The sequence below is a fragment of the Nanorana parkeri genome, unplaced genomic scaffold, assembly GCF_000935625.1.
Source record: "Nanorana parkeri isolate BGI_ZX_2015 unplaced genomic scaffold, ASM93562v1 scaffold267, whole genome shotgun sequence".
NCBI classification, from domain to species: Eukaryota; Metazoa; Chordata; class Amphibia; order Anura; family Dicroglossidae; genus Nanorana; species Nanorana parkeri.
Genome location: NW_017306535.1, coordinates 1,214,811 through 1,227,668, shown reverse-complemented (window position 1 = coordinate 1,227,668; position 12,858 = coordinate 1,214,811). Strand labels below are relative to the sequence as shown.

At 39.3% G+C, this 12,858-nt stretch overlaps 1 protein-coding gene across 1 annotated transcript in view; it reads right to left on the bottom strand.

Annotated features, from left to right (window-relative positions):
* The window catches only part of SLC7A11 (solute carrier family 7 member 11), a 219,770-nt gene extending 212,503 nt beyond the window's left edge, over nt 1–7,267 (bottom strand). The window contains exon 1 of the mRNA XM_018557096.1: nt 6,767–7,267. Coding sequence (XP_018412598.1) covers nt 6,767–7,055 — 289 coding nt within the window. The 5' untranslated portion in view covers nt 7,056–7,267. The remainder of the gene's footprint in view (nt 1–6,766) is intronic.
* Between the last annotated feature and the right edge of the window lie 5,591 nt (nt 7,268–12,858).

The window sequence follows — 12,858 nt, the reverse complement described above, 5'->3', positions numbered from 1 at the left end:
TCAGCCGAACATGCTGAGCATGTTCGGCTGATCCGAAGCCACACGAAGCAAGCCGATGTACGGCTGATTTCAGCCGATATACGGCTGAAATCAGCTGTACCAGCCTGAAGTGAATAGCCGAACGGTGTTCGGCTCACTTCACTTCTGATCGGTCATTCACTCGGCTGCCCTCGGCAGCTTTGTGAATAGACCCCATAATTAGAAAAACTGCTGTTTCCCATCTCCTAGTCTAGGGAGTCTAGGCGCATGGTCTCTAATTACCAGTCATTACTGGAGAGACTTTATTTTATTCCATCAGCAGTTAGATAAAAAGAAAGGCTGTCTCCATTAACACAGACTATTATAAACTATACATATACTGTACTTCTCATTTAATTGTACAGATGGTGGCATTGTGTGTTGTTGTTACACCTAATGGTTCAAAGCATGGATCTAAGCATATATTAAAGAGGAAAATCCTTTATAGATTCATGTATAATCAGTGTTCCTTGTAAAGCACTGGCAGGTGGCAGTCTTAATATAACACACCAGACAGAGCATTTTGAATGTGATTGTTAATAAACAGCTCTGCCTTTTTGTATCACTAAGCATAAAAATATGATACTGAATTTCTGATGGCAGAAGTGAAGTGTGAGAAATGCTGAAGAATGGTCATGGGCATGGGTTAATGGCGAGTTAATGTACAATGGTCTGTATTAAATGAGGACCAGGCTGTTTTTATTCATATGCAGCTACTTATTTGTGAGCCTAAGTTCTAAAGATTTAAATTTATTATCAAGTTCTATTCAGACAGTTGTGAATGGATGTCAATCCATATTTAAAGTGTGCTTGTCTTTAGTAAATATCACGTAAAACTAACCTTATGAAGTGTTAGACAGAACCAACTAATGGCTGCATCATGTTTACAAATTGCAAAGTGACTTCACCGCTCCCTGGGATCCCTGAACAGTCTTGTGTAGGTTGTGCTTTTAAAGAAAGTTGGGCAAAGTATACATATATTGAGACACATTTGAAATTAAATATCATATGGAAAATCAAGAAATTGTTTAGAAAAATTGGGATGTGCAGTGGTGCAGTGGAGGTAATAAGGAGTTTATAATTGCACTCTCCAGGTACCAGATGGTGCCTTCTAGCATTCCATAAGGTTATCTTGATATGTTTGAAGAGCTATAGGTTCATTTAAAATGGAAACAAAGCACCAATATACACTTTGTACTGCAAACTTCTATTAACGGCTTACTATTAACTGCAAGTATCAACAAGAAGATGAGAAGCTGAAAAAAAAAAGGTATGTCTTGTTACCTTCTGACCACAAATGGTTAGGTAGCGAGTGTGCTTGCATTATCTAGCTGTGCCCACAAGAATAAGAGCCTGCTCATCCAATCTGGCTATTTACTGTCTGATCAGGGAGCCTTTATACGTTTGTATGTTTCTATGGTTCTCCTGTTGCTTCCCACCTCTTAAGCTAGCCAATCTCTATTGTCTCCCTGAAAAACATCCAAGATAACCCAATGTGAACTTACATTATGATAGTTTGTAGGAACAGTTGATTAGCCTCTGGATTGTGGATGCACAGCCTACACCATCTAAAATCTGTAAGCACTTTAAATCACTAACTCCCCAAGAAACATTTCTAGAGAGAGGTTTCAGGCACTGGTAGTAAGCCTGCAATGTAACCTTTGATTAATTTTCCCTTTGTGCTTGAATGTATGTTGAAATAGATTATATTGTAAAGCGCCTGTGCAAACTGTTGGCACTATATAAATCCTGTATAATAGTAATAATTACTTTTACTAGTACAGTGCAGTAATTAAAAAAAAAAAAGCTGAAAAACAGGTATTCATTACATGGGAAAACACATATACTGTACAATTTGGTATTTTTAACAAGTCTGTAGTTTTCATGTCTAAAGTCTGAAGCCTTTCTGTGTACCCATTGTGGAGAAAACCTTAAACTTCCTCTTCTGGTAACCAGTCAAGGAGTAAGAGGAAATTTTCCTACAAAGCACAGACAGCAATAAATACTTGAGAAATAATCTAACACTTTTGGCTAGTAAATATTAATGTACTTGTAAATTGCTGGTTGTACAATGATCAATATATATGTTCACTTTACAACATACTGATTAGTTAACTTTTAAAAATAACCTTTCTATACACAGCTACAGCCCCCTACCCCCTTATCATTTATAAACATACTGTATAAATGCTACCTTCTGTGCATACACATCACCCAGCTTACCCAGGGTTACATTCCACAACTCTCAAGTACTTACACAAGTTCTCATTCCCCTAACTTCACTCCTACATGCATTATATTAGAACCAAGACGCAATGGTTATAGCACCTGTCAAGTTTCTATTTTACCGTCTGTGTCCAATTAAGGAGGTGGTTCGTTTTACCCCCTCAACTGGACACAATTAGACACAACAGAAAGTGAGAGAAAATCACCCCAATGAGGGAAATGCCCTCCTAGACAGTTTTCATTAGAATACGTTTCCTCACAGGAAGATTTCCCCTCTACTATTGTTTCAGAGACAATTCAAAATATTGGACATTTGCTCACTTTCAGTTCAACGAACAATGTACAGCAGGACAAAAAGAGAGGTACAGCTATTTCGGCAATGCTGAATCTCACAGTCCTTTAGAGGTTGACTTTTCCATTTCTCCCTGTGACCTAAGTGGTTGTCCTGTTCCCCTGGCCTCACCAATCCTACACCATAGAGCCAGTAAATTCATATCTTGCATTGATAAGATTAATAAGCCTGAAACAACTGTATGCAAGTTGGCTGCATAAAACCATGGCTATATCTGTGCTATACACCAGCAGTTCATGATGCAAAGATGGCTAAAAGGGGGCAAAAGGAATGATTTTCATGACTTTGCCTGCTTACCCATAAGCAGAGACTGAGCTCAATGTTTTGGGGTTTTGTGTTAAATGTGAGGACCTGTAAATACCTTCTGTTAAAGAACTGCAATGCTTTATCTCTAAAATTAAAAATATGGCCTTTAGATACACTTTAAACTGTGCCCATACGATCAAATCAGCCAGTAGATTGCTAGTTTTGACAACTTTATCAAAGTGGTGAAAAATTGTTAATGCTAACGTTAATGCTAATGTATATACAAGGCTACCCCTATAATGAGGCAGCATGAGGCGACTGTCTCAGATGGCACCTTATTGGGTCACATGGGCCCCTTTCGGGACAGAGCGTCTCAGGCTGCTAAGAGCTCTTAGCAATCTGACACTCTGTCTGGCATCCCACCCAGCTCACTGTCATCACTGGTTGCCAGGGGCTTAGCGGGACTCTCTGGCTGGTGTCCCACCCAGCTTCTGGCAACCAGTGACATAGTAACATCAGTGAGCTGTGCAAGATGCTGGACAGGGCTGTGGCCAGAGGTACCAATCCTCATCGTCTGTCTCTCACTCTGACTGCCTTTAGTTGATCCCTTAAGACTCATCTCTTTAGGGAAGCCTATCCCGCCTCAACCTAACCATTCAACCATCACGTTCTCATACAATTCATCCCCGCACAGCTACCTCCTCATGTATCATCCCCCCCCCCTTTCAGATTGTAAGCAAGTCCTCAGGGGCAGGGTCCTCCTTACCATCTTGTCTTGCATTGTATTGTGATTGTAATGTCTTCCTTATATTGTAAAGCACTGCACAAACTGTTGGCCCTATAAAAAACCTGTATAATAATAATCCATCACCCCCCCCCCCGGGTAAAGTTCATCACCATCAGGCAGCTATAAGCCTAGGGATACCCCTGAGTATATAGAAATGTTAATTTCAAACAAAGATCAATAAATTGTAATGACTAAAATAGACTATTAATGAAACAAAACAATTTTGGGATATATCTGAAAGAAATATCTGCTGAAAATCTGTCATCCGTGTATATGAAATAATGGAACTAAATCTGTTCAAATCGGATGGCAATTGTATCTAAGATTGATCTAATAAAAATTGGTGCATGTATGGACCATCATGGGAAAGTTTGACATTTATAGTACTTTTATTTTAATGTGATAATTGTGCATACTGTATTTTTAAGAGCGTATTTTGTGTTAACACATTGGATCATCTATAATACTGACAGATGTGCATGTCAGCTTGTTGGTTGATTGCTTGTTGCAAAAGATGCTGAAAGGATTATCTTATCAAAGTGCCTTTTCTATTGAAATATTTATACAAAATGTATTGAAAACAGGTATTGCCCTGACCTTTTCACATGAGGCATAAAGAAGGCACCAATTTAGAGGCTGTCCATCTAGCAAAGTGATTGGTGTTTAAAGTCAACATAGCTTAAACCTGAACATGAAGATAGGAAAATATTGCTTCTTATATTTAGACATGTGCAGGCTCTGGCTATAAACTGTCACTGGCATCCTCACATATTATGCTGGGTAGAGGTGTCCCTAGACTTTTCACTGCCTGTGGCCAGGGGGGTTCAGTGCTGGTGGTGCACATTACCAGGGATAGGGGAGGTGGGTAAATGCTGGCAGGGCACATTACCAGGGGTGGGGGGGTACTGGTGGTGCACATTACCAAGGGGAGGAGGGTGCTGATGCACGCTACCTCTGGTTCCGGCCGGCATCCCGTCCAGCTCACTGACGTCACTGGTGTCCCGCTCAGCTCCCGCTCAGCTCCCGGAAATCAGTGATATCATTAGCAACCTGAAACACTCTGGCCAGTATGTGGGCAGCAGGCACACTGATCCATCCCCATGTGACCCAAAGAGATGCCACCTGAGGCAATGCCCTCAGGCTGTCTCATTAAAGGAATGGCCCTGATACTAGGCTACAGACCCTGCATAGTATATGATGACATCAACGTCCCTCTATGACCGCCAAAGAAAAGACCACACCGACACACTTCAAAAACACACATACCTGCATTTCCAGAAGTTCGGCCGACCCAAAGTGCAGAAGGAGTTCGACTCAGCCGATCCAACATCTGTGAATAGCCCGTACAGCACCCCTTCGATTCTACTGAACCGAAGGGGTCCTGGGGCCGAAGCTACGGCCAGATCCTTCGGCAGCTTCGTGAATAGACCCCATCGTGTTGTATATTATATGTCTAATCAGCAAATTGCAGCATTCTTGTGAACATGTCAGAATCTCTTCAAATGATAACTACAACATATATTGTACTATATTTTTGCAGTGATGTGATTTGTATGTAGCTTTTACATTTATATAATTGCATTCCATATACATATTTGTAGATTTTTACCTGTAGTGGATTTAGCTATTTTATTACAATAATCCAGGCTCTCTGCTCAGCAACTGCTGAAATAAAATCTCAGCATTTCAGTCAGTCAGACCTGACCCAGTGCACCTGTAGAGCCCGTTCACATTTAAGCGTTCAATTGTGGTGCGTATGCATTAATGTGCGTTATGGCCTGCATTCATTTGTGGTGCATTCATTTGTTATGAATGGGTTTCCAGAACACCGCCATGGGTAAAAAAGTGCATTATGTCTTTAAATAATGCAGTGCAGCATAACGCCCAGTATATGTGTTGCAATGTGTTGTGCAATGGGCTCTTACAGTGCAGTGTGTGCTAAGGTGTCATTTGCAATGAATGGCACTGAAACAGACCAATCAGAGAGCAGGTGTATTGCCATGCGTTGTGATAACACACATTAACACATTCATTTTAGTGTGTGTTGTGGTAGAGCATGTTAAAATATACATGTTAACATGTGTTACCACAACACATGGCAATGCACCTCCTCCATGACTCTTAATTTGCCCATGATTGCGAATGACACCTCAGTGCATTGTATAGTAGAGCCCCTCACACAATGCAAAAGTGTGAATAGTGTTCTATAATTACAACGCAAAATGAACAAAATGATTTTAAACCATTAACAAACAATGTTTAGGTTATTATAGGGGCTGATTTACTAAAAGGATAAAGGTTGTTCTTTTTTCAAAGTGAATGACAGTTAATGACAGTTTTCACTTTGAATACCTAATCATATGCAAGGAAAAGAGAAAACAACAAACTGATCAGTTGCCAACACAAGATTAGTTGATTGAAGTGAACACAGCCTCATTTTATATACTAAGTGGACATTCACTTTGCAATGTGAACAATGGGGGAATTTATCAAAACTGCAGCAGACAGAATCTGAAGCAGTTGCATGTGGCAACCAATTAGCTCCTGTCTTGTGTTTTTTCAGTTACTCTTTAAAAATGAAAGAGAGAAGCTGATTGGTTGCTCCAGATTTTGTCTGTTCCAGTTTTTATATAACTGTTTTTGTTTTCTTTTTAATGTATCTTTTAATATATATTCTCAACACCCTATCTCAAGCTATGGGAATTTGGCAAGGAACAAGTTAAGGCAGTAAAAGTAAAACTCAATACTGATAGACACACCCTCTATACGTCATGCCAGGAGCAGCTGAATCTATAAGGAAAATATGTCTATAAGGGAAAGACAAACAAATATAAAACGTATAGTTTGCTGTATCGATTCACCCGTAGTATTATAATCAAGGAGCAATTGCTTATGAATTAAATACACAGAGTAACAATAATAGTTTTCAAGTAAACTAATAATATAAAAAAGACTAAAAAGCAAATAAATTCAAAGAACAGTTTAAAGTAATAAAGAAGCTGACGTTGCACATCTTAGAGGTTTTACATGTCGAAAACCTTAGCGTCCTACAGGCAGAAAACCGGATAAGATCAGTGTTTAAATGCCATCTGGGAAGCTGCACGTGTGCAGTATAAATATTCCTGGCTGATACTCACCAAAAAGTGACAGGATGCCACACGCTGTCCATACAATTAAAGACATTCCTATGCTGCCGGTATTCTGCAGTATTCCTTTGGGAGATATAAAAATCCCTGCTCCAATTATAGTTCCAATTATTATTGAGATCCCTCTTAACAAAGTTATTTTTTTTTTCAGCACCATTTTCTCCCTCTTCTCAGTCTGTTTGTTGTTAATTGAGGGTAACATGCCTTGTGATTCCTTTGAAGGATAGCTGCCTTTGGAAGTCATCATAGGCACATCGGCAGAAGCAGATTTCTTATACATGATGAAGAAAAAGAACAATGGAATCTCAATGTAAAAATTAAAAGTGCTGTGCAGGTAGTAGCCAGTGCTGGATGCTTCTAGTGGCAAACTTTTTCACAACTCAAGCTCGAAGCTTTCACTGGTCTTTTGTTTTTTGGAACACCTGATTAGTCTGCCTTAGCTGTCCTATCGCTGGAGACCAAGTCAGCTTCCGCATGGGATTGATACACTATTTAGATTGCTAGAGCACTAGGTTGCTAGTGCTGAATGATGATGTAAATTCTCCAGGTTTGCATCAGCCACAGAAATCCCTTTGCATTACTCAGCAATACTTCCTATGAGGCAGGGTGTTGCACAAGCAACACTTGATCTTCTTACACAAAATCTGGGGGAGTGACAGGAACTCTTTTTGTTTAAGCCGATCATTGTGACTTGCAGAAATGTCCTAAGTTACGAAAAGAAAGATTATGCATCCAAGCGTCAGATAGGAAATTAAAAATGCTTTGTGTTTCCTATTACCTACAATCTGTTTCGTTAACAATATATTTGTTCACTCTGACTGTGCAAACACACAGACGTAGAAGGAAAAAACTCTAATGACTATTCCATACATAGAAAAGTTGGCAGAAACAGCTGACAAAAATAGTTTACTGTACTTTATATCTCATCATAAATGGTACATTATTTCAGTTCTGGTATTTACAGTAACTTTGTTTTTCTCCTTGTGCTTAAACAGTTTGTTTGCTCTGGATTGCTGCACTGCTTGCATTGTGCTATGCCAGGTTGGATACATATATTTGTTCAAGGCTAGTCTAAAAGTTAAATAAGTAAGAAGATGATAATAGCCAATTATATATTTTGTTTAAAAGCAGGGTTGCTGGCTATACAATGATTCTACAATCTAGAATATTTTGGTTGAGTGGTAAAAAAAATTAATAAAAATATATTTAAAGTAATAATACACTCGCAAGCGTTTTTTTAATAGTGAATGCAGATCAAACAAATATTCATTGCTCAGCAAAGTATCTCTTGAAATTTTTGTCCAATCACTTACAGTCATCATGTTTCCAAACAGCAGCTCCAACTGTCTCAGCTCCACTTCCCTGAACCTCCTGTCCAGTGCAAGATCACAGTAGGCAGACAGCCTTCAGCAGTTGTCTGTCTACTAGCTTCGAAAAGGGAGGAAGGAGGAGAGACAAGCAGGGAGCAAGGGTGAGGCTTGCGTTCCTGTGACTGTGATTGTAAAGGCACGCACAGCTTACTAGCACACAAACCGGTGGCTCCATAGGACCCTGCAAGGGAAAAGAGCAACCCTAAAACAGAATATCAGGACCAGCTGCTCAGGGGACCAACTGGTTCTGCAGGAAACTAAAACATTTAACCTCTTAGTGACCAGTGACGTCCATAGTATGTCACTGGCACCGGGCCCGTTTAAACAGACTCCCGGTGGCTAAAGACGCTGGGACTCTGTTTACAATTATAAAGCCGAATGTCGGTTTTACAATAGAAGCTGTCGCCCAATCGCCTCCCCGGGCCGGTAAACGGGGGGAACCTCCATTCGTTGATCCCCCTCCCTGTACTATGGGACCGAGAGCGATGCAGATTACATCACTTCCGTTCCCATAGCTGTCAGTGCTGGGCTCCTGAGGCACAGCAATAAGCTCTTGAAGTGCGATCTGCACTTCAATAGCTTATTTAAAGTATAAAGGTGATACTAAGGATCTTTTGGAGCCCCAGCATCACCTTAAAGAGTACCTGTCACTGCCAATCTGCCATCACATGGGGGGATTGTAAGCCCCCCTATGTGATAGCAATTAAAGTTTTTAAATTAATAATAAATGAAATAAATGTAAAAATAATCAAAACATTTTTAAAGTCCCCCGCCCCCGCGAGCACGTGCGTCTTCACGTAAACACGCGTCAAGTGCGCCTACGTATGAGAACGACGACCGTGCTACACATGTGGGTTATGTGAGAGCAATAATTCTAAGGCTAACATTTATGCATATCTCTAAATTGATGACCTGTGGGGGCTTTTAAAGCATAATTTATGGACTTTTTGGGGTACTGAATTATGTAACCGTTTCATGGACGCTGGGCATGTTGGGTATCTATTTACATGTTGTAACATCATCTTTTATATTGTATAAAAAAATGGGTATTTTATTGTGTTTTGTGGCATTTAAGGGCATTTTTCACTACATTTTGGGGTTTGATTATGCATTGCGCTAATATCGTGCAACATAAAAATTCTAAACTGCCAACATGTTATTCTACAAGGTCTTGGCTTTCAGAAAATATATAATGTGTGGGGGGGTTGAAGTAATTTGCAGGCCAAAAATGTGGATTATATCATGGGTACAAAAAAAAAGGCCCCCGTCACTAAGGAGTTAAACATCAAGAAGCAGCATCCATTGTAAGTGATTTAATAAGCATTTGAAAAAGCTTAAAAATCTTTTGACTTTAATATCACTTTAAAAGATATGAATAACTCATTGTAGGTGGAAATTGTGTCAAGTGTGGCAGGTTTACAGTTTAAAGCACAGAAATAGAAAACAAAAGGTAATAGCTACTCCATACACAAAGAAGTTGACAGATAACAGTCAACCAAAATAGCAGTTTATGGGATTTTTAACTATTTCTCTACTTTCTTAAGTACAATGCACAAGTTCATAGTTTGTGTGGTTGCATTACTGTATAAGTTATTGGAATTAAAAGTAGCAGACAGACAATTATTTATGTCTGTATAGTATGGTAGGCCATGGCGTTACTCTTACAATCCAGAATATTTGGGCTGAAAGGCAGAACAAATTTAAATATCTACTAATAGAGAGCACATATCGTCAGCTGAAGCAAAGTCTTTGCGGAGACAAATGCAGATTCCTATCCAAAGTTTATATAGAAATATTATGTGGATTATCTTCAAAGATTTGCTAGGCATTTCTATTAGATACAACCCAGTGAACATGAACAACAAGAGATTAAAAAAGAAAATGGCACTTTCATGAACCATCTTCCTTTGTTGCAACTACACATCTGAATGTGAGCGCATCTCTGTATGCCTGACTGAAGAAGCCTGGTTATCACTTTGATTCAGCCAAATGTTTGTGGAACGTGTTCACAAAACATTTAATATGCATTGTAGAGGACCTTGCATTAAAATGCAAGGTCCTCTATAACATAATACCCCCCTTCCCCATCTAAAATTGGGGAAAGGGGGTATCTGCTACTTGGCCCTCTGGACATGTGAAGGGCTGCACTTAAAAGCTGCCAATATTTATGAAATTGACCACTGCTGCTCTAATGTAAATATACTTGGAGAGGACGAGAGAAGAGGGCTGAGGATCAACTTGAATGACTTTGCTGCCATTACTTTAATTTTTAAGGAGAATTGCTCCATAGTGCTGTAAGCTACTTATGTCCATGAAGGCTAGTTATAAATCTAACGTCCTGCTTATAATAAGTATAATTAATAATAACTGGCCACAGTTCTGCTTTCGGTTTCCTGATTTGCAAACCTGCAGTAACTATTATTGAGGATGTTTCTACTCCCCCTGTTATAATTCATTATTACATATAATACAACAAGAGAAGGGTGAATAATCATTTTGTTGCAAGAGTTATTCTTTTTAGTTGAGTATAAATAGAGCCAAGTAGAGATATAAAACTGATGAAACCCCAAGAGATATGAGAAACCAGTGCATGAGTTTACCAGATTTTACTTGCAGCTGAAACGTCCATATAGGTTATGTAGGACTATAGCTCTAGACTCAGGAGAGCAGCCAAATGTATATGTAATAAGGGCATTTCAATCGCTGGAGTTAGAGGTTGGGCTTCAAAATCTGAAATTATTTTAAAGATTTGGTGCTTGTAGTACCCCAGTGATCTAAAATGCCAGAGGGCATGGGCCAGAGAACCTATATCTCTACATTCTCTCCAATATAACAGTGAAGTATTGTTGGAAAATTTTGATAATTTGTATAGCATATTATACCATCTATGTTGAACTTTTTACAAATAGAGCCTTTAGTGTTGATGCAGTATTTTTGTATGACACAAACCACTGGGCTGTGTTTCAATCATCTGGTACAACTAACTTACTAAACAATTCACTCATTTTAATTGGGACTACAAAAAGCTGTTCAATGTAGTTAGGGAGAGAATATAATAAGTTGGTTTATAATCAGGTCAACATTCCAAACACTATGCAATGCTGAGTAATGCTGACTTATTCTATGCTTAAATGCTTACTCATCCTGCATTGGTGAAAAAATGTCCCACCATTGCGCAAGTAGGAACAAAGTTGACATTGACCTTGCTTACAAGAAGAGATAGTCCACTCCAAATCATCTTATTCACACCACTCTGTGCTGTTTTCATTCTCAGCATACGCTATAACTATACTTTCATGTTGTCAACAAGCAGCTCTGCTTAAAGGTTTAATACAGCCTGGACAGACTGATGTACATGGCTGTGAGGCTTCACAGCAACACCAAAGATTCAGAACAGTATGGCAAATGTTGCTTATCTTTCCACAAAATACAGCCTAGGAGATATAAAATGTTGAAAAATAATGTAGAAGAATGATCAAGAATATTGTTCACCTTTTAAAATCAAAGCTTAAAATAGGAATGGAAGTGTGCATTCTGTTCTACCTATAATTCTTTCAGGAATTATACGTCTTTTAATAAGCTAGAACAATATGTACTGTAAGTATGGTGGAAGAAACCTGCCTGCAATTACACTGACATATAAACTTGTTCTATAGGAATCATTGTCATCACCAGGCATGAGGTTTGAGTTTGTGGCGATGCAGGATTCAGCATGAACTTTAGCTGCTCATAGCTTGCCTGAACAGCAACTTATGGCTGCATTTGGCTGCTCACCAAAGCGCCAAAAGCAAAGCTCCATAATGCAGACTGCTGTACAGTGCTAACTACAGAGCTGTATGGTGCTATATAAAGTGCTGTATAATGCCACTGCTAGATTGCAGTGATTGGCAGTGTGGTGGGATAGAGAGAGTAAAGTGAACCCCCCTTGTATTCACTGCTAGGCTGTGCACCATTACTGTGAATTGCATTGTGGTGTGCCACCCACTGTATTTATGGTGAACAGACCAAACGCTCCTTGTTAGGGCTACTTTTTTGTTGTTGTTGTTGTGTTATTGGTTTTTTATGGTATTTTCTTTCACTTTTTAAGTTTCTGCTAATCAAAAAAAAACTAAAAGCCAAAAAAAGTAAAAAAAAATGTTTTGGTTTATAGTGTTTTAGGATTTGGTGCTTTGGTGATACTTTTTGGAGGGTAGTATATTTTATTTCTATATACTTTTCAAAGGTTTTTAAAAAAAAAAATTCAGGGTCGGCAGCATGATCTTGTTGGGGACACAAAGCTGCATTCTGCTATCAGCATATCACCCCATTCTATTACGGTCAAGTTTATCACACCAAATCTCTAGATTGTAAAGTACACCAAAGCATCACATCCTCCATCCCTCTATTGCCATCGCTGGTAATACAATTAGGCAATCCCCTGTTCTGAGCATGTCTTGGAGGCCTAAAGGGAGGTGCAGAGATTCCTTATATGCATCTATTAGGGGGCGACCAGGTTCAGTATCTGCAGACCAATGAGGTGCTCAGGTCGCACATTTGTGAAGCAGCTCACATTTACCTTCTACCTTCTAGAGCCAGGAGGTAGTAGCATGGATAACCAAGCCACTAATCCTCCTCCTCCTCCCAGACTCAGTGTAGTGCGGTGTCATCAGCAGCTGTTAATGCATCCTCTTCTTCCTTCTCCTCTACAGATAATTCCACCATTGCCTCACAAAT